Source organism: Paroedura picta, chromosome 4 (genome assembly GCF_049243985.1).
Source record: "Paroedura picta isolate Pp20150507F chromosome 4, Ppicta_v3.0, whole genome shotgun sequence".
NCBI classification, from domain to species: Eukaryota; Metazoa; Chordata; class Lepidosauria; order Squamata; family Gekkonidae; genus Paroedura; species Paroedura picta.
The window spans coordinates 6,647,716-6,673,387 of NC_135372.1; the positions used below are offsets into that span (position 1 = coordinate 6,647,716).

Genomic DNA, 25,672 nt, shown 5'->3' on the forward strand with positions numbered 1-25,672 from the left:
AGGCTGGTCTTTCCAGCACGGTTCTCCTCATTCCTGGGCAGACAAAAGGAGCGAGCAGCCCGGTCACGGCTGACTTAGGGTGACTCCGTGGGGCCTTCTAGGCTAGAGACGATCAGAGGGGGCTTGTTGTGGCCTGCCTCTGCCTCGTGACCCCGGCTTTCCTTGGGTGTTCTCCTGTTCAAGTACTAACCAGGGCTCACCCTTCTTAGCTTTGGGCTGGCCTGGGCCATGGAGGGGAGGCTACAGAAACGCCTTTCTGTGTATAAACTGCTTTGTTTCTGTGTATAAACTGCTTTCAATGCCATGGAAAAACACCCATGGACCTTTTCTGCAGACTCCTTGGTCAGACAGTGGCTAGAGCTTTGGGACTTGGGGACCCCGTTTCAAAACCTGCCTCAGCCTTGGACCAATTCCTAGCCCACCACACACCTCAAGCTGCCTTATACTTGGTCCAACAAGGTAAAATCGCTCAAAAGCTCACGCCCTGAATAAGTCTTTGTTGGTCTTAAGCTGGTCTCTGGAAAATAAGTGGGTGTGTTTCAGTGAGGACCTACTCATTTCTCCTGCTGCTTCTTCAAGCCCGCCTGATCTCATCAGAGCTGGAAAGAAGCCGGGTCAGTCCTGATTAGTATGTGGAGGGGAGAGCACCAAGGACATTCAAGGTTCCTATGCTGAGGCAGGCAATGGGCAACCAGCTCCGGACATCTCCAGCCATGGGACTGCAAAGCCTGAACAGAATCTCAGGGATTCCTCCATGGTCAACAGGTTGAAAAAGGCCGGAAGGAAGATGCAGGAGCAGGCCAATTGATCCGATCCTTTACAACGGGGGTAGTCAAGCTACGGCCTTCCAGATGTCCATGGACTACAATTCCCAGGAGCCCCTGCCAGCATTCGCTGGCAGGGGCTCCTGGGAATTGTAGTCCATGGACATCTGGAGAGCCACAGTTTGACTACCCTTGCTTTACAACATCCATAGCAGAGAAAGAGACTCAGCCTGTAGAGCAACGCAGTGGCGTCTAGTGATGTCAGCAGCCATCCGAATTTCTGGGAATGTCCGTGGAACCGCCGGGGAGCTCTCACAAAACCGCAGGGTTCCCCAGAATCCCTGTCCTGAGCCATCCCACATGGAATCACAGCACCCACGGACCTCCCACCCCTGCTGTGGTTTGGAGAATCCAGCATGCTGATGCACGGTTCTCAGCGATGGGTGTGAGAACAAGGGAGAAGCTCCCGAGCGAGAGACGGCCTATGAGAACAGCAGCAAGCAGAGTGTTTGCATTAGCAAGAAATTAGCAAGGAAGCCAGCGCTGCTATTAAGCAAACCCCAGGCCGGATCATTTGTCTGCTCAGTGGCCAATTAAGGAAATTGACTGCATCCGCGTTCCAGAGTGCCCAGCTGGCCACCCACGAGGGAAAGGCTCCATTACGCTCAACCACTCGGGATCCCCGGCTCCAGAGCGCCATTCCGATGGGAAAGGAGGGACCCGCACCATGGAGGGGCCACACAAGAGAGATTTACTAAATAACATCAAAGTACTTTTCTCCCTTTTTCACAATACGAGAACTCCTGAGCATTGAATGAAATTAATGAACTGCAGGCTTAGGACAGAACAAAGGAAGCCGTCCTTCTCCCCAAGTGTCATTAACCCGTGGAATTCACTGCTGCCGTTAGGGGTGTAGGCTTCAAGAGGGCCTGTCCATGGCTCTTAGCCACAAGGCCCATTTGGCCTGGGGCTTGGAGGGCAACAGTGGGGCTGAGAGAGTTCTGAGAGAACTGTGACTGGCCCAAGATCACCCAACTGGCCTCATGAGCCTCAAACTGGCCTACAATCGCCTTCCCTCCCTCTTCCCACAGCAGACACCTGGTTAGGCAAGGCAAGTGGGGCTGAGAGAGCTCTGACAGAACTACTCTGCAAGAACAACTCTGAGAGCATTGCAACTAGCCTCCAGTCACCAAATTGGCCGCATGTGGAGGAGGAGTGGAGAATCAAACCCGGTTCTCCAGATTACAAGCCGCCAGTTTGAATTATCACACCAAACTGGCTCTCCCAACAACAGGCCCCTTGTGAGGTAGGTGGTAGAAACAGCGAGAACAGCTATATCAGGACTGTGGCTGGTGTGAAGTCACCCAACTGGCTGCATACAGAGGCGTGGGAGGATCTAACTTGGCTCTTCCTGTTAGAGGCCACGGCTCTTAATCACGACACCGGGCTGACCCTCGGAGGCTGAATGGCTGAGCCACTGACAAGCGGGAAGAGGGTTGCGTGCTCCAAAGTGCCTTGGCTGCACGGTAGCGGTGCAGCTGCTGGCGCCCACACGCAGGTGCACAACTCTCTGTGTGGGTGCTGGACGGTGCGCTGCCGCCAGTACCGACCCTCCACTCTGAGCCACAGTGCTGGCCACCATGAGCTTCGGTGAATCCTGAAGCGGCTGAACTGCGCCGGGGCACACAAGCCTAATAGAGAACTCACCATGGGAGCCTCTAGGCCCAGGAACAGGAGCCCCCGCAAACCCCTTGGTTGGTGACCCCAAAGAAGGTCGCGGCCCGGCTCTGTGTTGGTAAAGGGTCTGGGCCTCCTACGCCTCAAGAGAGACCGCCCTCTGGCTTGTGGATTCCGTACGGGTAGTGGGAGGCAAACAGGATGAAATCCGAAGGCCATCTTTTGTGCTGAGCAAGCCAGCACAGGGCCATGGTGAAGAGTGCCAGCTTGGATTCCCCACTCCTCCGCCCCATGCAACCAGCAGGCCAACCTTCTGCCAGTCTCTGAGAGCCTGTTCTCACAGAGCAGTTCTCTCCAAGCTCTCTCAGTCCCACGCACGTGACACGGTGTCTGTCATGGGGAGCACCCATGTCTGAAAGCCATTTGGGGGAGAGAAAAGCAGGGTATATAAACCAACTCCTTTTCTTCAGTTCCGAGTGATGCCCAGCCTTTTGCTGGGCACTGAGGAAGCCAGCCTATGCCCCAGTATGTGTGTATCCCCCCCCCCCCGGAGTAGATCTTCCACCCCTCTCTTTGCATTCCTTCCTGTCTGCAGCCCAAGGCTGGCCTGAGCTCTCTGCCCCAACCTGCTTGGAACGCCACCGAGGGCAGCTGAAAAGATTCAGCCTCCTGAAAAGATGGGCCAGCTCTGCGACAGGACAGGGCCCAAAGCTGAAACGGCACTAATTATATTAAAAGCATTATCTAACCAAGTTGGCAAGTGCCAGAGGGACAGCCGGACACTCAGGGGCATTAAGCCACACTTTAAATCAAAGGGGGTCGGGTCGGTCTGCTGCAGGGCTCCTGGCCATGGGCAAATGGAGCACCTTAAGGAGGCAGGGAGGCGATGCAGACAAACGGGGTTGTCTCGATCACGGCCCCGCGTGCCTCCAGAAGACGACGCTTGAAACTGCAGGTTCTCCTGCTGCTGGGACAAATTCTTCTGCTGCTAAGCTCGCATTATTTCATTTGTACTTTCTCCTCAAGGGGGGACCCAAAGTGCTGTACCTCGTTGGCCTGTCAGCCAACTTATCCTGTGGGGTCGGTGAGGCCGAGAGTGGGTGAGGCCCAAAGTCACTCAACAAGCTTCCACAGCATGTGTGCAGAATTTGATGCCAGTTCTCCCAGACTGGATACTTGCCTGATATTCTTAACCAGTCATTTTCAACAAGGGGCCCCTGGGGGGCTACAGAACACTTGAAGGGGGCCACAAACTGAAAAATATGAGAAGAGAATCTAGAGGGTTCTGGGAAGCCCTGGTAAGTGAACCGATGAAATATTCTTTTTGTCACGCATGAGGAAATTGCTAGAAAGTTCAACCTTTGTCAAGGGAAAGAAAAAGAAATCATGTTCCTTTGTGTTTTGTGTGACAGCCAGCTTGGTGTAGTGGTTAAGAGTGGCGGCCTTTAATTTGGAGAACTGAGTTTGATTCTCCACTCTTCCTCCACGTGCAGCCAGCTGGCTGACCTTGGGATGCTCACAGTCCTGTTAGAGCTGTTCTCTTACCTGACAGGGCGTCTGTTGTGGGGAGAGGAAGGGAAGGTGATCGGAAGCCGCTTTGAGAGTCCTTTGGGTGGTGAAAAGTGGGGCAGAGGAATCCCCATGGGGAGAGACCTCCTGGGTGTGTCTGCGTGGGATCAGAGGGGAAGCAGACCCCCACCTGCCAAGGGTTCTTCCAGCAAGCCAGCTGGACAACCCTCCCCACTGGCCAGCTGGCCTCCCTCCTATCCGCCTGCAAAGTTCCGCATCAGAACACAGGAGAAACTTCCCTGTGGGGTGCTGCAAGTGGAGTTCCACTCCTCCTCAGCGGGAGACGCCCGGCGTGCATCTTGCACACTCCTCTAAGTGCCCCCAGGCTGAATGGGCCAGGAGGGGGAATGGGACTGCCTTCCTCAGCCTTCACCACCGTCCTCGATGCTGGAGGGAAATGCTGCTGCCGACAAATGAATGACAGGATCCAAACCCTGTACATTTTGCTGCGAATCCAGAAGTCCTCCGTTACATAGCCACCGGGGGGGGGGGGGGGGGAGAAACTCCTGCCCTGGAGGATTCCCTGGGGACTGCTTGTGGAAGGGGGGGGGGGGGGCAGCAGAGGACCACGCTGCCTCCCAGCGCGAGATGACTTGCATGCGGAAAGCCTGCAACTCGGGAACAAATGCTCAGTTTGTGCTACATTGCTATAAACAGGGAATTTATTGTTGTTTCTCAGTAGAGGGAAGGAAAAATTTGGAAATATGAGCCCCCTTGCAGCCTGATTTGGTATAAAATGAGTGACAGACTAGGGGGTGCTCTGCCGCGTGCCCACAGCCAACTAGAAAGGTATATGAACCTGCACTTGGTATATGATGAAGGTATATGATGAGGCAAACTCCCTCTGAATTACACACAGAGGTCCCCCCCTCTTTCCCTCCTTCCCCCCAAAATACCAAGTCCACAAAAATAGCTCAAGTATAAAAAGAGGTTCTGAAACAGCACCATGATGTCCAGCTTAGCAGCACAGCATGCAAAGAGGACTGCAGGTCTGGATTCGAGCTGGCAAAACTCCATGGAGTCAGGCAGATCACTGCTTTAGTTGCACCACCGAATGGACTCTTTTTGTCCCACAGAGCGTTCCTTCCCAGTCTTTTCTCCGGGCTCATCTGCACAAGCCACAGCCGGTGTCTGGCAGAAGAACAGTATCCGGCTGGCCACACAGCCCTTGTAGCTCCAGGAGCATGAACATGAAGAGAGAGCCCCCCCCCCCCACGCACACACACAATTTGTCCAGGAAAAAGAAAACTCAATGCGCGGGAGGAGTGTCCCCACGTCCAAGGCCAGGTCTCTGCCTGCTTCTCCCCTCCCTCGAGGTGCAAGCTTGGGCCCAGGCTACTGTTTGCCCGGCTTGGTTATGATACGGCTGGAGAAGTCAAAGAGGCTCTTGTTGATCTTCCGCAGGGTCCCGACCTCGTCCTCCAGCTCCGTCACCTGGATTTTCAGCTGCTCTAGGTCTCCCATCAGGTTCTGCAAGGAACGGACTGGCGTTAGGGGGCTAAAACATCTCCCCATCTGTGTCAAGTGCCGGAGAAGCCCCATGCAATGCCACATTCAAGGGTGGAGCTGGAGCACAGCAACCCCTGCACCTCTCACCCCCCCCCCCAAAAGGGCTTGACAAAGCTGTAGATACCTGGGAGGCTTATTTAGTTTGAGAAAACAACTTGCTCTATCCACCTTGTGTGTGATAGGCAGGCAGCCGTAATCCAACAGGTAAAGAGAGACAGCAATGGGGCGGGGGCGGCGACGTGTGGGAATGGGTGGGGGGGGTTTGTGTGGAGGGGGCAAACGGTGGTGAGCGAGCTATCAAGGGGGCGATTGGGGGTTGGTGTTTCTGGGTGGGAGTGTGGCTGTGGGTGGGGTGGGGCGGAAGCTTATCGGCTGCGTAGGGGCGGCTTGAGGTCTTGTGGGCCTGGGGAGGAGGCCTGCGGGAAGGCGTAGCCAGGCGGGGTGGCCTTGCCGTGGAGGCTGGTGGCTGGGCTCATTGGTGACGCGGCAGGCCTGCTCCTTGCGTGGACTGCCTCTCCGCAAGTAAGGGCGATGGTCCGTCGCCGTCTTCGACGCGGTGGCCCTGCTCCTTTCCTGGCGTCGAACCATCTGGGCTCATCTGGGCTCATCATCCAGGGCGGGCCAAGTGGCCAATAGGGAGGCGCGCTGTGTGCGCCTCCCAATTGGCCACTTGGCCCCCGAGTGGCACTTGGAGGGGCCCAATCAGGGCCCCTCAAGTTTTTATCCCGGACACGTCCCACCCTAACTCCTCCCCAGGAGCCCTTACCCTTTTATTTAATCTGCTCCGCAGGACCAGTTAAAGATTATATTTGTATACCACCCTCCCCGAAGGGTCAGGGCGGTTCACATAAAACAGAACAGAAACAATACAGATAACTTAGATTAACAATAATGAAGCGAAACAACAAGCAACATGGAACAGTAGAAAAAATGCGGATAGCCCAGTGGGTTGGGCGGAGTTATGGTGGGTGCCATAGGAGGGGGCTCAGGAGAAGGGCCCTTGGGCAGTGATAGCACGGGTCGACCTCAACCAAATGCCTGGCGGAGGAGCTCCCTTTTGCAGGTCCTGCGTAACTGTTTAAGTTCCGTCAGGGCCCTGATCTCCCCTGGGAGCTTGTTCCACCAGGTGGGGCCAAGATGGAAAAAGCTCTGGCCTTGGTTGAGGTCAAGCGGGCTTCCTTGGGGCCAGGGATCAACAGAAAGTAGGGCGCAGGTAGGTTGGCTTGACGGCGGTGGTAGAATGCCAGCCGTACTACCATCGTGACCTTGAGAGGGAGGCATCAAGAATCATGCTCAGGTTCTTGGCGGAGTGGGCCACTGATAGCTGCACTGCATCCAGGGTGGGTAAGCACGCTTCCTCGCTTGGGCCCTTCCTGCCCAGCCACAGGACCTCCGTCTTTGAAGGGTTGAGCTTCAGACGACTCTGCTTGAGCCATCCCCTCACTGCTTCCAAGCAGCTGGCTAATGCTTCTGGGGGAGAGTCAGGGCGGCCAGCCACCAGGAAGAAGTTGTGGTCTTTTCTGGTTTACTTTTTGATAAGAAGTGTTGTTTTACTTACCTTGTAAGCCACCTTGAGTTCCACAAGGTATAAAGGCTGCTAATAAATGTTTTCTTTTTATTTAATAACTGTTGTTTTACTTACCTTGTAAGTCACCTTGAATTCCACAAGGTAGAGACAGCTAGTAAACATTTTAAAGATAGTTTATGCCTCCACATGGGGACTTACTGCTGCTAAAACGTCTTTCTCAGTAGCATCTGGAAAGTGCTGACCCATTTCAAATAGCGGGCCATGGCCCTGAAATACAGCTGTTGCCTAATTGCCTCAAGTTTGGGGATGGTGTCTGGGGGAAGGGAAGGGTTGGGGTGCCTCACCTTCTCTCTTGTCAAACACATCTGGGAGTACAATCGCTCTGCTTTCTCCAAGTAGCTCTCACCAGATCCCTGCAAGAAGAAAATGGTTGGCCTCAGGCGAGAAGGAAGATCCAGCAGCCACGGGTTCAAGGAAATGCCCCCAAAGAAAAATGTTAAATTAACACACATCTATAGATCAAGACAGGCAGCAGCATTAAGTCTGTCTGAAGCAGTAGAAAAGAGTCTAGTGCAGTCTCTCTCTAGAAAATTTTTACCTTTGATTGACCCCTGAAACATTCTTCAGGCTTCAGGAAACCCCAGAAGGGGCGCAATTGTGCAGAATACAGTTGGGAAGCCGAGCTGTGGACATGCCCACCTGGGGCCCCTCCCCTTCCCACCTCCTCCAGGCCCAACATTGGCCATTTGGGGAGGGTAGGAGCAGGTTGACAAGACCATATGGGGTCAATATCCAATAAATATATTAAAAATTAACTCCCACCCATTTGGGAAACCCTTCTAGGGTCATCAAGAAACCCCAGGGTGTCGTGAAAGCCTGGTTCAGTAGGCACTTTCAAACGAACAAAATGTGAGGCTGGGGAGGAGCGTTGTTGAGCCCAGATCCCTGAAGAATTGAGCAGTGCCTCATAAAAGCTCCTCCCCAGCCGCAGATTTGGTTGGACTTTACGGTGCTGCCAGACTCTTTTCTACTAATACGCCGGCAGCAAGTTCCTCTCCGACACAGCGCCGGGGATGAGCGAGCCTCTCGGCGCTTACTGACAAGAGAGCCATGCTGCAGAGCAGAAGTGAACAGATAATCTCTTAAGAGAGGCCGGCGAAATCTGACAGCCTCTGACAGAACCTGAAGGATGCATGGAAAACAAGCAGGCTTGAAGCAGCGGTCTGAGAGTAACGGGGGGGGGGGGTGACCGGATGTGAGTGGCAGAGCTAGTGCTCAGCACCAAGGGCAGCTGGCAGCCCAGGCTTGTGGACAGAGTTGCTCTGGAAGGCTGAGCAACTCAGTAGCGCCAAGAGATAAAAAGTGCAAATCCGGGTAACCTCGCACCGAATCTTGGCGGTGCTGTGAATTGAATAGGCAGCCCCGGTCTGGCCTCTCTCAGCATCTCCCTCCCACCACCCCAGTGCTCCAAACACTGACCTATGTTACAGGGGTGCTCCCAGCAATTCCAAGAGAGTAATCTTGTGGGAAACATTCAATTGGGCTGGAGGTGGAGTGCCAGGGCCTATGCCACCACAGTGTGGCCTCACTAGGCAGACATGTCACAGGGGACATGCCCTTGACTTCTCCGCACAGGCAAGAGAGTAGAAACGAGCCTCGTAACGAAAGCAACAATATTCAGAATGTTTTGGTCTCCCAAGACACAAGCCTCAAGAGCCCCTATCTGTTCAGCCAGAGTGGGCCTGCAGTGGAAGTGGCTGCCTGGGGAAGTGGTGAATTCCCCCACGCTGGCAGCCTTCAAGCAATGGCTTATCAGGGGCGCTGGAGGGATGAGCAACAGGGATGAGCAAATAGGGGCTCTCCACATGTCCAGATGCTGGCAGGGGCTCATGAGAATTGTAGTCCACAGATATCTAGAGAGTCACAGTTTGGCCACCCCTGCTGTAGGACAATCCTGTACTGGGCAGTTATGTGGCCCCTTCTGACTCTGACTCAATTGGAGATTTGGGGGTAAAAAAGACTCAGTTAGAGCTTCTCCAGCAGTCCCAAGATGGAACAATGCCCTGGGTTGCTATGCTACAGCCGCTATTACATCTATACAGGGTTTGGCGTTCCCACTGACCCCCACCACTGTGCATTGTCCCTGCACTTCCTTTACATCTCTTTACATGATCACCACCTGCTCTCTCCCTCCTGCCATTCCTGAACACTCCCCCACTCCCAGGGGACAAGTTATAGGCACCCAACCAAGTGAGCTACAGCCCACAAAAGCTTATGTGAGAGAAGGAAAGTGCCAGAAGACACCGGGTTATTTCAGTTTTCAGCAGTCCTACGCAGCATGGGCTAAGTGTGTCTGCGGCAGGAGAAAACAGCAAGAGTTCAGTGGAGCCTTAAGGAACTACGAAGTTTGTGGCAGGGGAGGAGCTTTTGCAAGGGCCTCCCCTGCCACAGGTCAGGTTAGTCTTTCAGCTGCTCCTGGACTCTTTTCACCTGCTACAGAAGTACCTGAAAAAGTGACTTATGAAAGCTCCTTCCCTGCCACAAATATGCTTAGTCCTTAAGGTGCTTCTGGACTCTTGCTCTTTTCTGCTGTGACAGGCAGGTGCACCCTTCTGGAAGCATCAGATGGCACACTTTGAACGCACTAGGAAGCATGACGATGCCGAGCCCTTTACTGTAAAAGGAGACATAAATTCGTTTTAGTCCTAGCCGCATTCAAGCAGTGGCTGATCATGGATGCTGAAGGGCAGGGGTGGAAAATGTGGCTCTCCAGATGTCCATGGACCACCATTCCCATGAGGCCACTGGCTTTCATGGCTTTCAAAAAAAATTATTCACGTTATTTCTCCTCTGCCTTTTTCGCTAGCAGTTGGAAGCGGATTACACAGAGCGAGTCAACGCCATCGGTGAGCCCTCGCTTGCCTTCTGTGCTTCCTCTGCTGTAGGCCCTCCCTTCTCTCCCTTGGCGCTGTGGCAAATGAACCTGTTTTGAATTTTATCTGTTCACAATAAAAGAATGCGGCCTATAAGATGTGGGTAAAATTTCCTTCTCTTGTCATCATGGGAGTCAGATCATCTTTCTGATTTATTTATTTATTTATATTGTGTTTGTTGATTGCCACTCCTGGGCCATGCTGGCTCATGGCAGCTTACAATAAAATGATACAATCACATAAAACAGAAGAAAAAATATTCAAATATCTTGTCGATAGAACTGGTCTAATCCTCTCCTCCCTTCTTTATGCACCAGACTGCAGACACATACAGCCCCCAACCCCCGTCTTGGGGAGCAACTCCTGCCCGATGTTCTTCACCTTGCCTCAACCAAATGCCTGGCAGGAGAGCTCTGCTTGAGCAGCCTTTCTCCCTGAGCCGGAAAAGGTAGAAGATCGGGGTTCCTGCATAAACCTTCTGTGCTTCCCAAGTAGTAGATCTGTTTATTTTTACACAATTAATCGGAAACTCAGGTAGGCTGACCCCACTCACCCACCCGACAGGCCTGCAAAGCAGCACGGGAAAACCGCAGGCTGAGCTTAACTGGTGCTGCCCACTGGGAGCTCCTTAGGCAGCCCCTTCCACTGCTGAACTAGACTCGTAGAATCCTAGAGTGGGAAGGGGCCATGCAGGCCATCCAGTCCCACCCCCTGCTCAGTGCAGGATCAGCCTCAAGCATCCAGGAGAAGGATCTGTCCTGCTGCTGCTTAAAGATTGCCAATGAGGGGGAGCTCCCCACCGCCTTAGGCAGCCCATTCCACTGCTGAATTACTCTGACTGGGAATATTTTTAAACTGATATCTAACTGGTATCCTTCGCCTCTCCTCTCCTCTGCTACCAACAGGAATCACTCCCTGTCATACTCTTAAGTGGCAACCTTTCAAAGACTTCAACAGAGCCCTCTTGTCCCCTCTCCACCTCCTCTACTCCAGGCTGAACACTCCCAAGGCCCTCTGCCTTTCCTCACTGGGCTTGGTCTCCAGAGGAAAATACAATAGCCCTCTCCTGGGGTGGCTGTCCGAGCCATGCATAAAGGTCTGGGGGTGGGGTGGGGGTGGAGAGGCTAGGGGTCACCCTTCCTTGAGTCAGTGGAAAAGCAAGTCTTTGACTGGAGAGCTGCTCACAACTCCCCTGGGACCAAGCAAACAGACCCAGGGAAGCTGCCCCCCCCCGCCAGCCCTTGCAAAGTCTCCATCCATGTGGAGGAGGGACCCCTCCATCCGTCCCTCTGAGCACAGGCAGCTCATTGGGCATGCCAGACACGCAGGCCTGGAGCAGCTGTTCTCATTTGGGAGCAGACAGGCTGCTGATAAGAAGAGAGACAGGAGATCTTTGTCTCCTGCTCCCAAGTGCTGTCCAGCCGTCAGGCTCCATGGAGCCCGCCAGCTGTTCACCCCCAATTGTTAGAGTCGCACTTCCGAAATGAGAAAGACAGAACGGCATCATAGCCTCTCTCTTTTCGGGAGGGGGGGAAGGTGCATCGTAGCCTTCCCACTTGACTCCTGTGCCCATCACTGTAGACCAGCCTTTTCAACCTTTTGACTGTGGAGGAACCCCTGAAGTGTTTCTCTGGCTTCGAGGAATCCCGGAAATGGGGTTCCAGAGCCAGCCATTTTTCCACTGTGGAGAAAGGGACCTGGCCTGCAGAGCCACGGGGGAAGTGGGACACCCTGTGATGTCAGCGGCCATCTGAACCTCTGGGAAAGGCCACGGAAGCCCAGCTATAGACGTTACCACCTGGGCAGGTTGAGCAGTGATCCTCATGGCAGCTCCATCGAGAACACACAATGAAGTGGCCTCACACTGAATCAGACCCTTTCTCTATTTTAGGCGGAGTGGAGGAAATGGTCTGCAGCATCACTGCCAAACCATACCTTGCTATGCTTACCAATGTCAACAGACGGAAAAGGTGTGCATAGGTCTGCTTGTGTTGTCTCTCTCAAGGGGGCCGGGGGCTTGGATGGATTCCGAGAGAGAGAGGGAGTCTCTTCCACAAGAGGCTGCAAATCCTTGGTAGGCCTGCTCCCACAAAGAGCGCTGCCCACAGGAAAAGTGCAAGTGAGGTTTCTAAGCTCCCCTCTGACCTCTCTGGCGCCCCAAGGATACAATGAGGCCTTGTTTTTCCGGTAACAGACAGACACCAGCTGGATTTCCACAGGAGATTGTGCTGCCTGCAGCTCCCCGGCTCTGCCGTGAGGCGCAAAGGGGCACGCTTGCGTTTCCTGGTGTCAGAGAGCAGGAGCAGAACTGACAGCGGTCTTTCTGGGGATCGGCTTCTGAGAAGCCAGGCGATGCCCAGGGTTTCCCCAGGTGAGCTTCTTGCTTTGCCCCTCACTGCCTGAATAAGCCGAAAGGACAAATGCCCTGCGCTGGGAGCACGAGGGCCTCCCTTTGGCCAGGAGCTAATCCATCAAAGACGACAGCCCATCAGTCTCTTGGGAGAGAGTGACGGACAGGAGAGAGAACACAGCCAAGCATCCTTGAGCTGGGAAGCGGGAGGAGGAAGCTGCCTGCACTGCACTGCGAGGGATGGGCCTTTCGCCTCTTTGCAGCCTTCCCAAGCCACTGAGGAGGGCATCGGATCCCCCACGCCTGGAGGACAGCTCGTGAATCGTTCCTAATAGTTCCCGACAGAGGGAGATGGGCAAAAGGCTATCGTGTTGGCCAGCTGTTTGCCGGGGAAAACTGGGCAGCCAAAACTGCCAGTTGTTCAGTCATCACTGCTACACTGAAGCTTAAAGAGAGATAAACAGCAGGAAGAAGCATGGACTGGGTTGGCCAGGACTGGGTTAAACCCCCCACCCCCCAATAAATCGATTGCCTTGGAAGCACGGAAGCTTGATGCAGTATCCCTAATCCTCCACGTCTTCCAGCTAAAGGGGAAATGTTGTTCAAACAAACCACAACAAGGATCGATTTATGTATTTATCATTTAGCCTGTGTGTCGTCTAGCCAGGGGATCCTAGAATCCTCTGGCAGCCTAGCAAAGAGCTTTGGAGGTGGTTTGCCGCTGCTTGTCTCAGTGCCGTGATGCCAGTGGTAACGAGAGAAAGAGGTTTTACGTGCAAATATAGAAGCACACCTTACATGACATATTCAGGTAGGGACATAGAACACTGTGAACAGATTAACGTCAAAAACAGGTTAACTTGTTGCAACTCCAGGTAAAAGAGAGAAAAAGAGAGGTCCTGTATAAGATGAAACAGAAGGCAAAGAAGGATCGGAGCTGGCTCAACATCTATTTCTTTACCATTGAGAAACCCCTGAAATCCTTCAGGCTTTGAGAAACCGCCAAAGGAAGTGGTGCAATCATGCAGGTTATGGTGGGGAAGCAGAGAAGTGGACACGCCCCCGGGCCCCTCCCCACCCCCTCCAGGCCTATCATTGGCCACTTTGGGAAGGGAGGGGGGGCAAGTTGACATGACCATATGTGGTCAAATCACCTAATTAAATGTTTAACAGATGTTCAGAAATACACAAAAAATTAATTCCCACCCATTTGGGAAACCCTTTCAGAGCCGTCAGGAAACTCTCCTTGAGAATGCCTGGTCTCAGTGACCAAGAGGGTGCTTACAGAGTGATAATCTCCAGCTGGCATTCAGAAACCAGGGCTTCTAGGGGGCTGGGCTTGGTTAACAGGAGCCTGGCTCAATGCATGACTTTACAGGGCAGAGCACCGTATCTGGAGGTGGGAAAGCTACACGGATGAAGGCAGCAAACCCAGCCAGCAGCTCTCACTGGCGCTGCCCTGTGTGCCTAGAGCAGGGGTAGTCAAACTGCGGCCCTCCAGATGTCCATGGACTACAATTCCCAAGAGCCCCTGCCAGCATTTGCTGGCAGGGGCTCCTGGGAATTGTAGTCCATGGACATCTGGAGGGCCGCAGTTTGACTACCCCTGGCCTAGAGGGTCAAGCATGCTTTGGATTCTCAGCAGTGGTCAAAGCAACCCACGGTTTGGCATCTCAACTGCTCTTCCTGAAGCAGCACAAGTTCAGCACCAACAGACCTTACAATCTCATTCTCTCCCCAGCAGTTTGGTGTCATGGTTAACAGCAGTGGCTTCTAATCTGGAGAGCTGGGTTAGATTCCCTGCTCCTCCACATGCAGCCATATGGGTGTCCTTGGGCTAGTCACAGCCCTGTTAGAGCTGTTCTCACAGAGAAGTTCTCTTAGAGCTCTCTCAGCCCCACCTACTTCACATGGTGTCCATTACGGGGAGAGGAAGGAAAGACAATTACAAGTCTTTGTGCAGTGAAAAACGGGATATTAAAAACCAACTCTTCTTCTTTCACCCTGTCCTCCCATGCCCTTGCCTCCCTCCTCCCTCCCTCTGTATTCTCAGGCATCATTTTGGATTCCTACAGCAACCTTACAGCAACCCTGCACTCCCATACTTTGATGTGTGTGCATATTTCTGAGGCATAGCCCAAAATTGTAGGTTTGTTTTTTTTAAGAACCCTAGGATTTCCCCCTTCCCAGTGCTGGCAGATTTCTTCACGCACACCAGAGGAAAAAGAGGCGGAATTTCTTTTGCATTCATTTCATCCCACTGGTTCTGGTCTGTCCCTCTGGGGCAAGAGAGAACAATTCTGTTCCACGCCTAGATGATGCCCTCCCCAATATTATTCCCCAAATAACCCACTCTCTCTGCTCTGATGTCTCTTTTTCACATCTACATATTATTTGATCTTCATGGTGTGTTTTTATAAGGTTCCCTCTTTGGCTGCTGGGAGCCCTCCACGTGACGTCTCCACTCACCCAACACGGCTCATGGCTGCCGCTAAACCTCTTGGTCTTCATGAGTTGCCTAACGGGTGTCTAAAACTATCCAAGCTTGTGCTTTCTGGCCAGTCGTGGATTCTGACATTTATTCATGATCCCTGCCTATTCAAACTCTTCCGCATCCCCATTCCTGCCTCAGCCTTCTGACTATTCCACATTCTCATTTTCCTTGCACCTGGGTCCCCATTGTTTTGGGAGAGAGGTCTGTTTTGCACACGTTTTGCTCCCTCTAGTGGTGAATTTGATATTGTGCCACTATATGTCAGGCGTGTCTCCCTGAGGATTTAAACTCCAGGCATTGTATGGCAAAGTTACACGCAGGAAGCATACATAGCAGAGTTGTTATGCAGACAGATTGGGCAATACCCCTAAACCAGGGGTGCAGCGACAGGCAGAGGCTCATGGGAATTGTATTCCACGGACATCTGGAGAGCCACAGTTTGGCCAGCCCTGCCCTAAATGGTAGGTTTTCATGCCAGACGTAAACTGGTGTAATATCAAAACAACGACTAGAAGGAGCAAAACATGAGCAGAACGGGGAAAAAACATGAAGCAACAGGAATACACAAGTGAGGAAAACGAGAATGTCAAAAAGCCCTCAATCAACAAGGTACCAAGGGAGACAAACATATGTGCCACCCAAACGCTCTCCCAGCATCAGAATTGTACCGCGATGCTCAGAGCATTTAAGCTCCCTCACTCGGTACAGGCAACTCTGGCTTGGAAGCAGCTTTCCGGGGTTCCAGCATGACGTTTTCTAGCCTGGAAGCTAGAAGAGGAGGACAGCTGCAGTCAGGGGACAAAGGGGGTGCAGAGGCCAAAACCATTTATGACTCGCTGCCCCTTCTCCTCTACCTGAAGCATCACGAGCTTTGCCATCTCAGCGCAAGAGACATACCATTCAAGAGCCCCCCCACTCCCAGCCTTCAATCCCTGTACCTTCTGATGCAGGCCGAGGCACAGCGTCATCCCCTCGCTGGCAGAGCGTTCTGTGCTCTCCACATTGTGGGGGTGGCGGCTGAATTTTGGCAGGGGCGCACTGGGCTTGCTGTCCGGGTCCATCATGTTGGCTGGTGCCAGAGTAATGAAAGCGTTGGTGATTGGGCCTATGGAGGGGAAAGAAACCGTTTGACATACAAAGCCTGGACACGCAACGTCGAAAAGACAGGAAGCTGGGTGTTCTTAACTCAAGTTCATGGAAATTCCTGCTCTTTGAAAAATTTCCAGAGAAACTGCCGATGAACAGCTTGGACTATGTGCTTGTGCTAGATAGCATCAAAGCCACACTCTTTCACCACTGGCTTCCCCTCTTTGGGGTCCTCTGGCAGCTATGTTTCAGAGCCTTCCAGGCAGATGAAAATGCAGCTGGCACCAGATGCCAATTCCTGGGCCTGGCATGCCCATTTCTTAGCTCCCTCGCTCGGTAGAGGCTTCTCTGGCTCAGAAATGGCTTTCCAAAGTTTGAATGTGATGTTTTCTCCGGACTGGAATCTGGAAGAGGAGGGCAGTTGCAGTCAGAGAAAAAAAGGGGGCACAGAAGCCAAGAATGAGCCAGTCCTAATGTGGTGAGAACATGCCTGCACACACGGGAGGAACCTGTTTTCTTGAGAGTTATGGAGGTGGCTCTGCTTCCCAATCTTCTTCCAGCGCAAACTCTGAGTTGGCATGACAGGCTTTCATCTTCAGCACACTTTCACAGCATCAAGCTAATTTAGAGCTCTCCGTTCAGTTTTGATGCCATAACCTGCACCACTGGAACATCAGCAGCTCCTAACTTACTGGAGATCTCGGCTCAGACAGAACTGCACAGCGGTGGCAGATTAAGAATAGGGGTAACCTATCCCCAATTCCCCTTTCTGTAATGAAGCTCAGTGGGAGATCTTGGATCATAGAATCATAGAGTTGGAAGGGGCCATACAGGCCATCTAGTCCAACCCCCTGCTCAACGCAGGATCAGCCCTAAGCATCCTAAAGCATCCAAGAAAAGTGTGTATCCAACCTTTGCTTGAAGACTGCCAGTGAGGGGGCGCTCACCACCTCCTTAGGCAGCCTATTCCACTGCTGAACTACTCTGACTGTGAAAATATTTTTCCTGATATGTGATCAGTTGCTCACTCTCTCTGCCTCGCCTACCTTATAGGATTGTTGGGGAAGGGAAACCATGAATGCTGCCCTGAGTTCCTCGACCAACAGAGGAAAAAATGGCCAAATGGTGGCCTTTGCCCCCCCATGGCCCAGTCCTCCCCCCTTCCTGATTTGCAGGAGCTGCTGACGATCCCTGCACTGCGCCCAAGCACAGAGCGCGACCATGGCCTTGCTGTCCTTTGCAGAGCAAGCCCATCCATCATCCGGACTGGGGCCTCTGTAGTAATGATCTATCATGCACATTCATTTGGCGGAGTTAATGAGCGCTTTAATTACCGCATTTACCCACACGGCCAACCGCTTCTGTCAGCCTCACCCCCCTGCCCTCAGAACACCTCTGTTCCTGCACAAGCAAACGCCACTCAGGCAACCCGGTCACAGGGGCAGGAGCCCCAGACAGAGGGCACTGAGACAGCAGCTGGGGCAGATCCAGTCAGTGCTTCCCCCCCCCCCCCGACAGACACACCTCATGGCAGCCTCCGCTTGCCGACTCCTGAAAGCAACCAGGTGGTCTTGCTGAGCACCCCCCGCCCCCCAGATTCCCCGCTCGCTCCCTCCTGCTGCTGTCAATGGTTCAGATCTCTCTCTGGCAGCTTGTGCCAGAGTCAGCCTTGGGTCTCGGCATGCGGAGGCACACAGCAACCCTCCTCAGGGCCAAGGGGCCACCGTGGCTCTCACCAGCAGCTCTGGCTGTCTCCAGAAAGCTGCCACTCATTTGCACAAGCTCAGAACTGCAGTCTGACAACCGCAGCTCCCCCAACCCCCTTTCAAGGCAGCAAAAAAAGTGCTTTGGTTTGAGGGATGCCAGGAAGGGAAGGCAGGTGAAACCGGGTCGCAAGAACATCAGAGAAGCCCTATTGGGTCAGGCTAATGTCCCATCCAGCTCATCCCTCTGTTTCACACAGTGGCCAGAACCGAGGAGCCACTAGCTGGGCTAGTGGGGCCACCAGTCCACTCCACCCTGTCTGCTCTGCACGATCAGAGAGGGCTTCCCCAGTCGTTAGGGGGCTGTGCATACAGGGTCCTTCCCCCACGACAGAGACAGACCGTCACTCCCTTGGCTTGTCAGCTGCTGCAGAATGCAGGAATTAAACCAGGATTCCCCCTGCCTTAGCTAAAGTTCTGCATCTTTCTAAGAGGCCTTCCCCTGTCCCAGATAATCACAGAATCCTAGAGTGGGAAGAGGCCATGCAGGCCATCTAGACCCACCCCCTGCTCAGCGCAGGATCAGCCTCAAGCATCCAGGATAAGTACCTTCAAGCCACAGTGAAGGGGAGCTTCCCACCTCCTGAGGCAGCCCATGCCACTGCTGAACTACTTGGACCGTAAAAAACTTTAGTTTAAAGCCATCGCTGCAGGTCCTCTCCTCTGCTGCCAACAGGAACCTCTCCCTGCCCTCCTCCAAGGGACAACCTTTCAGATACCTCAAAGAGAGCCATCTTGTCCCCTCTCAACCTCCTCTTCTGCAGGCTGTACATTCCCAAGTCCCTCAGCCTTTCCTCACAGGACTTGGTCTCCAGGCCCCAGATCCTCTTCATCGCTCTCCTCTGCACCTTCTCAATGTTGTCCATATCCTTGTTGAAGGGAGGTCTTTAGATATGCACACAGGACTCCAGGTGGAGCCTGACTAATATGGTGTACAGGAGGAGCAGGACATCATGCGATTTTGATGGGATGCTTTGGTTAACTGTCTATCCAGCCCAGCCCTGTTTTCAGCAGTCAGCAGAGTGCGCCAGCCCTGAAAATACAGTCTGAACCCGGACCGACCGTTCAGTGTGCAAACCATGTTGCTACACTGCCAAGCCAGAAGAATGCTTGGCTCTGGGCACTCAGGAGACTGAAGCCTTGTTTCAGGGAGCAGCAAAGACAGAAAACATTTGTCCCTCCTGCCTATAAATTCCACCTTGCCTCAGGCATTTCCATGAGCAATGAGTGAGCCGTTGTTTCTTAAAACCTCTAAGATGTGCTTCTGTCTAAATTGTAATTCCAGGCACTCGTTAACTGCCTGTACAGCTTTGTTTTTAGAACGTTAAAATGCCAAGACTCTTCTAACTTTCATCTGCCCCTGCACGACTTGCTGTTCTGAGTGTCTCTGATGACTGGAAAAGGAAAAGGATTCCTTTCCAATCTGCATCTGATAGAAGCGAGATCTGACTCGTGAACGTTCACGCTGGAATAAATGGCACTAGACATTTTGGAAGGAAAAAGCCTTATTACACAGAGATCCAACGGGCAGCCCCATCTGAAGGAGAGTAAATCCTGCCAACTCACTGCACTGTGAGCAGAAGCAAGATCAGCTGATAGTGAAGGCAGACTCTGGTGTGTGTCCGTGTTGGTGCTCTGGAGCTGAGGTGTACATTCGGGTTTACCTGAATCAAAAAATATACTTTTGGTTTCTCAAATGTATCCGGAATTTTTCTGGAGAACCGGAGGAAAAAAATCCCAGATATATGGGCTGCCCAGCAGAGCTCCAGCCAAGGCTGTGGGGAAAGCTCTCCCTAAAGGATTGGATCCTGGATAAGCTCCAGTGGGCAGAACAGCTTAAATCAGCAGAGCCCCAGGCAAGTCTGCAGGAGGGCTTTCCCTGCAAGTTCAGCTCCTTGGTTGAAATCAGGCTGGCCCAGTGGAGCCTGCAGGGAGAACTTTTCCCATCAGATGGGCCCCTGCATGGAGGTTCATTGTGAACTGGGCTGCCCAGCAGAGCCCCAGCCAAGCTTCTGGGAAGAATTCTCCCTGCAGGATCGGCTGTTTGACCAGCTCTTTTGGGCTGTCTGGGTCAAGGGAACCTCCCAAAAGAGACACAGCCGAGCCGCCTGCCAGCTGTTTTCAGTGTCTTAGCTGGTATTTTTTCTCCTCTGTGTTTTTTGATTTGGGTCTTTTGGACCTGAAAAAATCTCAGATTTCCGAAAAATCCTGGATTTGAATCCTTTACTGATATTAGAAGCTGGGGTTTTTGGGAATCCCAAACTGAAAAACACCAAGAAAGAAAAATAGTGTGCATTCCCTTCTACGGAGCCTGTCATCTAATGAACAAACTGGAGAGACTGGTCCAGCTGCCAAACACTGGAAACTCACGGTTATTTACAAGGTGCCTCTTGGATTCTCAGCAGATCGGATGACGCTCCTTCTGATTCATTTACCCAACTGCAAGTTATGTTCCCAGCCTGGTTATTAGGACTGTCTGCTTGTTCTGGCTGCAGAGAATTTACTGGCTTCTGCCCTGTCGAGATCAGCCTTCAGGCGCAGCTGCTAATGGTCTATTGGCCTGTGAGGCCCAAAGCAACTGGAGACTGAAGGTGTTTACTAGGACGGAACACGAGACGAGGAAGGGGAACTCCGGGCAGGGAGAAAGAGACATCCAAGAGCAGCTCCTTATCGGAGCTCTGCGTAGCCAAGATAAAGGCAGCTAATGCTTCCCGTGGGGCAGGGAGGAGAACAAGGGGCTCCAGAGCACTGACAGGGCTTCCCGGGGAGGGAGGGAAGTAATTAGGCATTCCAAAGCGGGGGGGGGGGTCACAACATAAGGCAAGCAAGGGAAGAAGACAGATCTATAGCCTCAAGTGAAATTCAGCCCCCACTTACAGAAGAACAGCTGGTTCCTTATGCCCAAAGGAGTCTCAAAGCAGCTTCCAATTGCTTTCCCTTCCTTTCCCCATAACAGACACCCTGTGAGGCAGGTGGGGCTGAGAGAGCTCTAGGAGAACTGATCAGAGAGAACCGTGACTGGCCCAAGGTCCCCCAGCTGGCTGTATGTGGAGGAGGAGCAGGGAATCTTTCCCACAGGTTGTGAATTTCCTGCCTTCCGTTGGACTAGATGACCCTGGAAGTCCCTTCCATGATTCTATTAATCGAACCTGGTTCTCCAGATTAAAAGACCACTGTTCTTAACCACTACGCCACAATGGGGGGTCCAGTCACAGCTGCCTTATGGCAACTCCATGGGTTTTCAGAGGCCAGAGGCATTCAGAAATGCTTTGCCCTTACCTGCCTCTGCATAGCGATGACGGACTAGGGTTGTGTGTGGCGGCGTCCAAATTGGCCGTTCCAGGCTGATGCAGCCAGCGCTGCGCTCTGGGGGGGAGGGGAGGGGAGGCGTGGTCGCTGGTGCGTAACTCGGCGCGCACACACAGGCGCAAAGCTCCGCACCAGCCTGGAATGGCCCATTCAGACGCCACCGCGCCCAACCCTACTGACTACCTTGGTCAGGGCTGACCCTGTTTGGCTTTCGAGATCTGGCTAGCCTGGGCCAGCTGGGTTAGAGCAGGTGATGGCTGCCTTGGGAGAAACAGTGCTGAGGAATTTCAAGAGAAGCAGAGTCACCAGGCCAACCGTGCTCAACCAGATTTTGTTGTGGGACCTAACAAAGCTACAGAAATCCTCTACCAGCCTCTTTGCGCAAAAGATACCTATGTTGGCCTCTCACGGTTCACTAGTGACTGGGATCACGCACACACACCGCAAGCAGGCAGTGGGATAGCTACAGGTCTATGCAAAAATATGGAGCTGAAGGTGCGCTGAGAGGCATCTAGTCCAACCCACCCCACACATAACATGCAGGAAATTGACAGCTCTCTCTCTCTCTTTCCCCACCACCCCTCTACTGCTCTCTGCCCAGAGGAAGGTAGTTAGGTTAAGAAAAAAGGAACCTCAAGTTTACTGGCTAAGAAGGGGGGAAAAGGGCAGGGGGTGGCTTTCCAGAAGTCCATGGACATGTGCTGGCAGAGATCATGGGAATTGTAGTCCATGGACACCTGGAGAGCCACAGTTTGGCCACCCCTGATCTAGGTGGGGCTGAGAGGGCTCTGTGAGAATGGCTCTGCAAGAACAGCTCTAACTGGAATGTGACTAGCCGAAGGTCACCCAGCTGGCTGCGTGCGTAAGAGGAGTGGGGAATCAAACCTGGCTCTTCCAGATTCGAAGTTGCCACTCTAAACCACGACAGCAAGGGAAACATATTTTGCCACAGTATAGTGGCAGTATAGTTCACAGTTTTGTGCCTACACTATTATTGGCGCTATTATTTTTCTAGCTGGTATAACAATACTTGAAATCCTTCGTTTGAAGAGGAAAATTGTCAAAGAAAATGGGCAAAGTGACAAAAACGACCGAAACGACCTTTATCTGGAAGTCCATCTTTGAACCGTTCTCTCTCAACAGTTTCCGCACCCAATTGTTATAGAATCATAGAGTTGGAAGGGGCCATACAGGCCATCTAGTCCAACCCCCTGCTCAACGCAATTTTATCGACGTCCTTCTTGAAGTGAGGCCTCCAGAACTGCACACAGTACTCCAGGTGTGGTCTGACCAGTGCCGTATACAATGGGACTATGACATCTTGTGATTTTGATGTGATGCCCCTGTTGATACAGCCCAAAATGGCATTTGCCTTTTTTACCGCTGCAACACACTGCCTGCTCATGTTTAGTTTACAATCCACTCTGTTAGAGTTTGTCCATCCGCACCCAACAGTGGGCCTATTGCCTCCTTTACTTTACGTTTGCTCCTCACATAACTGAAAAATCTTTTCTTGTTATGTAATAGGAACACCAAGGAGAAGCCTGCCCATATGAACTCATGCTCTGTACAGTTTGAGGATTGTGATTTGAGTTGTGTTCGTTTTATAGCTCCTAATGTAATTAATGTTGTGTTTGTTTTATAGCTCCTAATGTAATTCATTTTTTTTTGCCTGACACCTTGTTGAATTCTGCTTTTGTGTCTGGCTTATTCACACTGTGTACCTCCCTTGTTGTTTGACCATTTTAACATGGCCATTTGAGCACAAATGAGTCTCTGAACCAATCTTGTCAGCTCTACACCCATGCCACATCTAATGGATAAGAAATTGTGGGTTTCCTGAACTCAGGGGGAACAGAAGCCACAGCATGCAGATCAGACGCCTTTTGGAAGGCTCATTTTTTCTACTGAATAAGGAAGGAACAACATTGCCAGATTGTTTTGACAGGGAATTAAGGCTGCATGTTGGATGGGCAAGGGAACCAAAAGAAAAACGGATGCCTTAATTTCTAATTTGCAGTTGGTTAGCTGTGCTGCTGTAGAGCCAGCTGGCTGTAGTGACTAAGAGCAGCAGCATCTAACCTGGAGAGCCGGGTTTCATTCCCTGCTCCTCCTCCACATGCTGACCTTGAGTCCTGTTGAAGCTGTTCTCACAGAGCAGTTCTGTCAGAACTCTCTCAGCCCCACCTACCTCATAGGGGAGAGGAAGGGAAGGCGACTAAGCCACTATGAGACTCCTTTGGGTGGAGAGAAAAGCCAGGTAATAAAAACCAACACCTCTTCTCTTCATCAGTTTATTATACTGTGATGAGAGAAGAGGGGTTGGAAGACGGCCCCCTTGAATGCTCGCCTCGCCACCTGGCTTTTCCTTCTCCAGTTTGCCCAGAGGGCCAAGCACAAAGCATGAAAGTTCAGTTGAGTGTATTTGGGTAAATATAAAAGGAGTAGGAAATGAGAGTGGTATTATTGTGGGTGTCTGCTATAGACCACCAAGCCAGTCAGAGGAATTGAATAAGATACTGCTAGACCAAATTACACAATTTTCAAAAGAGGGGGAAACAGTGGTCATGGGGGACTTCAATTACCCAGATATCTGTTGGAAGACCAAATCTGCTAAAAATACAAATTCTTAACTTGCCTTGCCGGCAGCTTCATTTCCCAGAAAGTAGAGAGGGGAACCAGGGGCTCTGCTATTTTAGATTTGATTCTCATCAATAGGGAAGAACTGGTAGATGAGGTGGAGGTAGTGGGCACACTTGGTAGTAGTGACTGTGTGCTTTTGGAATCTTCAATTGTGAGAAAAATAAAACCTTTAAGTAGTCGGACATATAGACTGGACTTTAAGAACGCTGATTTTAATAGACTTACAGGTATGTTGTGTAGAGTCCCATAGTCAGAAAAAGAGATGGGAGTCCAAGAGGGCTGGGAGTTTATTAAAAGTGAAATACTGAAGGCTCAATCACAATCACTTCCCTTGGATGGAAGGAGCCTAAGGGAGCCAAGGTGGCTCCATAAGCAGTAGTCAAAAGATTTGAGGAATAAAAAAGGAATAAAAAAGAGTCATTTAGGAAATGGAAGGAAGGCCTTATTACCAAGGATGAGTATAACCAAATAACCAGTAATTGTAGGGAAAGTGTTAGAAAAGCTAAAGCTCAATATGAGGTTAGGCAAGCAAGAAGTGCTAAACATAACAAAAAAGGATTCTTTAGTTATATTTCAAGTAAAAAAAAAGAGTAGGGACATGGTATGACCACTGTGAGGACAAGAAAGTGAAATTACAGGAGACTAGCTTCAAAGCCCATTCCTAAGAACGGGTCTTGAAAAGGTCCCCTCCCCTGGCCCCTGGCCAGGCAGCTTAAGGTGGCTTTGGACCACAGCTCGCAGCCAGATCAAGTGGGGCGAGCAGAAGCTGGGCAGCTCATTAGCAGGGCCGGGACAGCAGGCTGGGAGGCCCTCGTTAGCAAGCTCTCCAGCATGACCCTTTGCCCAGGGCCCTCTCCCTTTACCTGCTGCTGGCTCCAGGCACTGAGGCATCTGATAGCAAAGAGACTAGAGTCCGGAGACGAAGGGCGGGAGCTGCAGGGGCAGGGCCAATCAGGGCAAAACTGGCTGCACCCTGATTGGCCCTATTCCAACTTGGACAGCCAGACACGTCCCACCCCCTAGGCTGTTTCACAAATATATAGAGGAACAACAATGGATAAGGATGATGAAGAGAGGTCTGAACTGCTTAACTCCTATTTCTCCTCAGTCTTCTCTTGTGAGGGAAATAGTGCTCAATGTGCAAACACGGGGGATGGGAATGGTGGCCTAGGATCCCTGCTGGGACTGTCCACAAACACCTAGTTTCTTGAAATGAAACAAAGGAAGATCCAGGTGACTACTGACCGGTCAGCTGAAGCTGGCAAAATTTTGAAAGAAATAATCAAACACTCGGTCCTTGAATAGCTGGAGCTGAGAGCTGTCATTTCTAAGACTCAGCACAGGTTTCGCAATAACAAGTCATATCAGGCCAACCTTATCTCTTTTTTCAAGAAAGTACTACATTGTTGGATCAGGGGAATGCTGTGGACATAGTTTATCTGGATTTCAGTAAAGCTTTTGATAAGGTTCCACATGATATTCTTGATCACAAGTTGTTAAAATGCGGTATGGATCCTCATTCTGACAGGTGAATCAATAACTGATTGCCAGATCATACCCATTGTTAATGGTTCAGCATCCTCTTGGAAAAGAGTGACAAGTGAAGTACCCCAGGCATCTGTCCTGGGGCCTTTGTTCAACACATTTATAAATGATTTGGATGAGGGATTAGAGGAGATACTTATTAAATTTGCAGACGATACTAAAAAGGGAGGGGTAGCAAACACAACAGAAGACAGAATCAGAATGCAGGATGATCTTGATAGGCTCGAGAAGTGGGCTAAACTGAATAGAAATTCGATAGGGACAAATGTAAAGTTCGGTATTTAGGTAGGAAAAACCAAATACACCAATATAGGATGAGGGAGACTTATCTTGGCAGTAGCATGTGCGAAAAGAACAAGAGTTGGTTCTTAAACTGATGAAGAGAAGAAGGATCTAGGAGTCTTAGTAGACCATACACTGAACATGAGTCAGCAGTGTGACTCGGTGGCTAAAAAGGCAAATGGGATTTTGGGCTGTATCAAACGGAATATCGCGTCCAGAT

The 25,672-nt window shown here is 51.6% G+C and overlaps 1 protein-coding gene across 2 annotated transcripts in view; it reads right to left on the minus strand.

The window, feature by feature from the left end:
- Positions 1-4,654: 4,654 nt before the first annotated feature.
- WDR18 (WD repeat domain 18) overlaps positions 4,655-25,672 on the minus strand; it is a 53,483-nt gene continuing 32,465 nt past the window's right edge. Inside the window, exons 8-10 of one of the 2 annotated variants that reach the window (XM_077331662.1) lie at positions 15,763-15,929; positions 7,392-7,460; positions 4,655-5,480 (exon numbers count right to left, since the gene is read on the minus strand). In XM_077331662.1, coding sequence (XP_077187777.1) covers positions 5,346-5,480; positions 7,392-7,460; positions 15,763-15,929 — 371 coding nt within the window. In that variant the 3' untranslated portion in view covers positions 4,655-5,345. The other variant, XM_077331663.1, reaches the window with a different exon arrangement.